General features: G+C 46.3%; 1 protein-coding gene across 4 annotated transcripts in view; it reads right to left on the reverse strand.

Moving 5' to 3' along the window:
• The window catches only part of trim101 (tripartite motif containing 101), a 14,165-nt gene extending 11,790 nt beyond the window's left edge, over positions 1–2,375 (reverse strand). For 3 of the 4 annotated variants that reach the window (XM_013915675.1, XM_005752153.1, XM_013915673.1), the window contains exons 1-2: positions 2,086–2,375; positions 20–226 (exon numbers count right to left, since the gene is read on the reverse strand). In XM_013915675.1, coding sequence (XP_013771129.1) covers positions 20–202 — 183 coding nt within the window. In that variant the 5' untranslated portion in view covers positions 203–226; positions 2,086–2,375. Of the gene's footprint in view, positions 1–19; positions 227–2,073 lie in introns of all 4 variants that reach the window. The other variant, XM_013915674.1, reaches the window with a different exon arrangement.
• Positions 2,376–4,003: the final 1,628 nt, after the last annotated feature.

The following is a 4,003-nucleotide window of genomic DNA, read 5'->3' on the forward strand; positions in this document are numbered from 1 at the left end:
GAGAGAGAGAGAGAGAGACCTGGTAGAGCTCGTTGGCACACTTCCTGCACAGGTTGTGCTCGCACGGCAGGATGACGACGGGTTTGTTGAAGATCTCCAGGCAGATGGGGCAGATCAGCTGTTTCTCCAGCGTGGTCAGCGCCACCTCGCGCTCGGCGCCTCTGCTGCCCTGCAGGCAGCTCAGGTCAGCTGACAGCGACATGGGCGCTCCGCCGAGCTTCACCTCCTGGTAGAAGCAGTACAAACACTCACTTCACATCAGCAAAGACACAAAGCTGTGACGTTGTGAAGCAGCACCAGTGACTCACACAGACACACACACACAGACTGTAGTTAAAAGGTGGACGTAACCTCGGGGTCTAAGATGTGAAACTTAAATCTGCAGTTTTTCTAAGAGAGAAGCGGAACATTTCATTTCACAGGTACCAACATCTGCACATCTGCTCTTCTAATCAGCCTGCTGATGAAACAAAATTCAACATGGCTGCATGACCCCGACTGTGAGGCGGCTGTTGTGAACGACCCTGTTTGTGCAAAGTGACAAGTGTTTGGCAGCTGTGCTGATTCATGGGATGATCATTTAAAATCATCCATCGTTAACATCTGTCCAGCCTTGTTATTCACACTGTTTGGACTGGTTTTGGCAGCCTTTCAAAATAGAGGCGCGATGCCTTTGCTACACTGACAGGAGATTCATTCTTATAAGGTGACAGATGAGACTCTGAATCAGACTTAATGCAATTATTAATAATTCATTTAGTATCGCGGTTGGGACACCTGTGAACACACGAGCACAGACTGCAGGTTTCCCCTTCGGCTCTGAAGTTCACACAGACCTGTGCACCTCTCAGTCAGCTGTGCGGACTTTAGGGAAAAGAAGCCAATCGAAATGCTGTGTTTGTCTGCAGCTCCATGCATACGGTCACAACACAAACACCCGACTCAGAGCCCATTCCTCAACACAGTTTGAGTTGTGGTTCAGTTTAACGAGGCTGACGAGTGCGGAGGTGATGATGGAGAGACCCCAGAGCTGCGCCACGAGAAAGAGACAGGAAACAAGCTCCTGCGTATCTGCCGCAGGTGGAAGAGTTCAGGCTGTCAAACTCAGGAACTCTCTAAGTCAGTGGCTCCCAAACTTCTTTTGCTAGGCCCCAGGAAAAATGCCCCCCCCCGCACAAACACATCCTCCAACCACACACACCCATATTTTGCTGCATTGCAGTTTATTTCACCTCAAACATTTAGCAAACAATTAAGCAAATGCAAGTAAATTGTAATAAATTACAGGTAGTAATAAAACAAACTACTAACTCTTTTACGCTGCGTCCGCACCTACACGAGTATTTTTGAACACGCAGCTGTTTCGTCCACGTAAACGTTTCGAATCACCGTAAACGGAGATTTTCTGGCCACGTTATTGTTTACATGAGATGAATAGCAGAATGGCAGATAGCGACAAAATACTGTTAATCTGACTGTCTGCAGGTTTACACGCAGTTACTGTCCCTCCGCTTACAAAGGCAGCGGCGTCACGCTGTGATTATTTTACATGTTGTTTTTTCCTCTGTAATAATCTTCAACATTGCATCAATACATTTTTCAAAAAATGCCTCTCTGTGCAAAATGGGTTCAAAAACATAAACAGCTGTAGGATCCTGTTAGTCTGTGATTTGAAGAGCCCAGCGCTGCTCCTGATGCAGGGAAAACCAATCCTGCAGGGAGACCGACCTCAGCACCTGTGCAGGTGAAGCCAAAGGGCAGATTTGCTTCACCAGATTTTCTAGTCTTTGGCTCAGAATGAAGTTGGTTTGGAAACATTCAGCGATGCTTCATCTCCTGCTTTGTGTTTGTGTGGGCGCCTCATCAAAACCGTTATGCTAGCAGCGTCCAAGCGTTCTTTTACTTTTTTCTGTTCATACCCCCCCCCCTGCAATTGCTCTGCGCCCCCCCTAAGGGATGGGCCCCACACTTTGGAAACTCTGCTCTAAGTGATGCACACAGTTTCCTAAACAGAGGCAGCCACTAGCATGAAGTGGTCCTCTTGATACTTCAGATGGATTGTCAAAGACTCACTGGATGTTTTACCTCTGCCGTCGTCCGGTTGGTGCTGCGAGTACTCGACGGGTGGTCACCCACCCAGAGACGGCCGGAGGTCAGACGGTTCGTGAGCTCTTCTCTTCAGAGACTCCAAATGTGTCCCGCGAGAAAGAGTCCAGACGTCTTCCTCACCAAAACTGTCCTGTTCTCTGAGTCTGCTTGTACTTCCTCACCATCTGCAGAAAAGTGTGGAGGGGGGCTGACCTGAGGGGGCGTCAGATTTCAGCCTCTCACTCTCTCTCACACACACACACACACACACACACACACACACACACACACACACACACACACACTTTCCATATGAGGAGGCTGGTATGTGGACAGATTAAGCCCTGGCCGTGCTGGAACAGCCTTTCCTTCAGTTACACCATCACTGAAGCTCAGCCTGATCCTTCAGCTCTGGTTTTCTGCTTCGACCTTTTAAAGTTTTAGATCTGAAGCAGTATTTCACAAACAGGTCACAGAGGAAAACAACACATCAGTACAGCTTTTATCTGCTAGTTTACAATATCTGTCTGATGTAAGTGTTTGAGAATGGCTGTCAGATTACAGCGTTTATCCTCAACAGTTAACCTTCTCCTATGTGGGCCTTTATTTTGAAGGGCTCTCTGTTTTTTGGGAGTGAGGTCATGTTGGCGGGCAGTTCAGGTGTGCTACTGTGAAAATCATTTGTTTCAGAGCTCCGGCACCCGGCCGGTAAGCCTGTGAGACTGAAACAGCGAAACACTCGCAGCAGTTTGGGTTTTTAGCTTTTTGTTGTTCAGTCTGACACAACAGCACCTCCTGCTGACCACTTTGGTACTGACACATCTTGATAATATTATTCTATGAAAGGGAACCCAGCACTGCACACTTCTAAACCAGACTACATTTTATTCCTCACACAGGATCAGTTATTATATAATAATTAAATCTCATCACTGTAATTCAGTAGTTAAGCTTAAATGCATCTTTATTGTCTCCACACTCTTCTTCTACAATACTTGAGATACAGCGTGTTAAACCTCACCACTAGATGTCACCAGAGTTCTGTCTTCTACCCAACTGAAGTGCATAATCCTAGCTATGGTGGCCGCTGTAGGACAAATATATTTTACCGTATTAGAATAATATAAACATACCAACGAATGTGACAAATCGTCCGTATGTTACACGTTGGGAATGATAATGCTCTGGGGGAGGCTGTAAAACTTTGTGAAAGGAGTATGATACGAGTCAGTGAGTCAGAGAAGCTCACTAGCTGGCTTACATCTGTACACAAGTGTGTTGCTAGCATTTGGTGGCTAAACTCCAAGCTAGGGGCTGATATTAAATGGCCGGCTGGGCTAGAATCTAATACTGAGTGTAGATTGCTAAACTGTAGACTGGGAACTGCTACTGGAGTTCCAATCTGAAAACTATGGGAGGGTCTGTACGACAATGAACTTCGAACGGGGTGCTGATGCCCTGAGGACTGTGGGGATTCTCCTGCCTCTGGACTTCAATCAACTGATTTGACTTACTTCTTAAAAAGTATGTCTCAATGCCAGGCCCCTTTCTCAGCTCGCTGAGGCACTTCTTCCTGCCTTGGTGGATGTTAAGGCCCATGTCAGTTGTTAGTTTTGACCAGCCACAAATTGGTTAGAGCAGTGGAGAGTAGACTTTATCACAGTAGATGTCTTTCTGAAAGCGCTGTAACTAAGTTTAAGAATATAATCCACCCACTGTTATCATCTTCAATGCCCTGTACCAACACAGAGCAGAGCAGCTATCTGAACGCTAACAGAGGTCGATCATCTTGTTAATAATTTTACCTCCTCACTACGTACGACTCTGGTCGTAATTAATTCTTCGATCTTAAATATGATCAACCTATCTCTAATGATCAGCTATGTACCACAGGCCTTCAAGCTAGCTGTAGTTA

Source organism: Pundamilia nyererei, unplaced genomic scaffold (genome assembly GCF_000239375.1).
Source record: "Pundamilia nyererei isolate P.nyererei 1_Seehausen unplaced genomic scaffold, PunNye1.0 scaffold00346, whole genome shotgun sequence".
In the NCBI taxonomy this organism is placed as follows: domain Eukaryota; kingdom Metazoa; phylum Chordata; class Actinopteri; order Cichliformes; family Cichlidae; genus Pundamilia; species Pundamilia nyererei.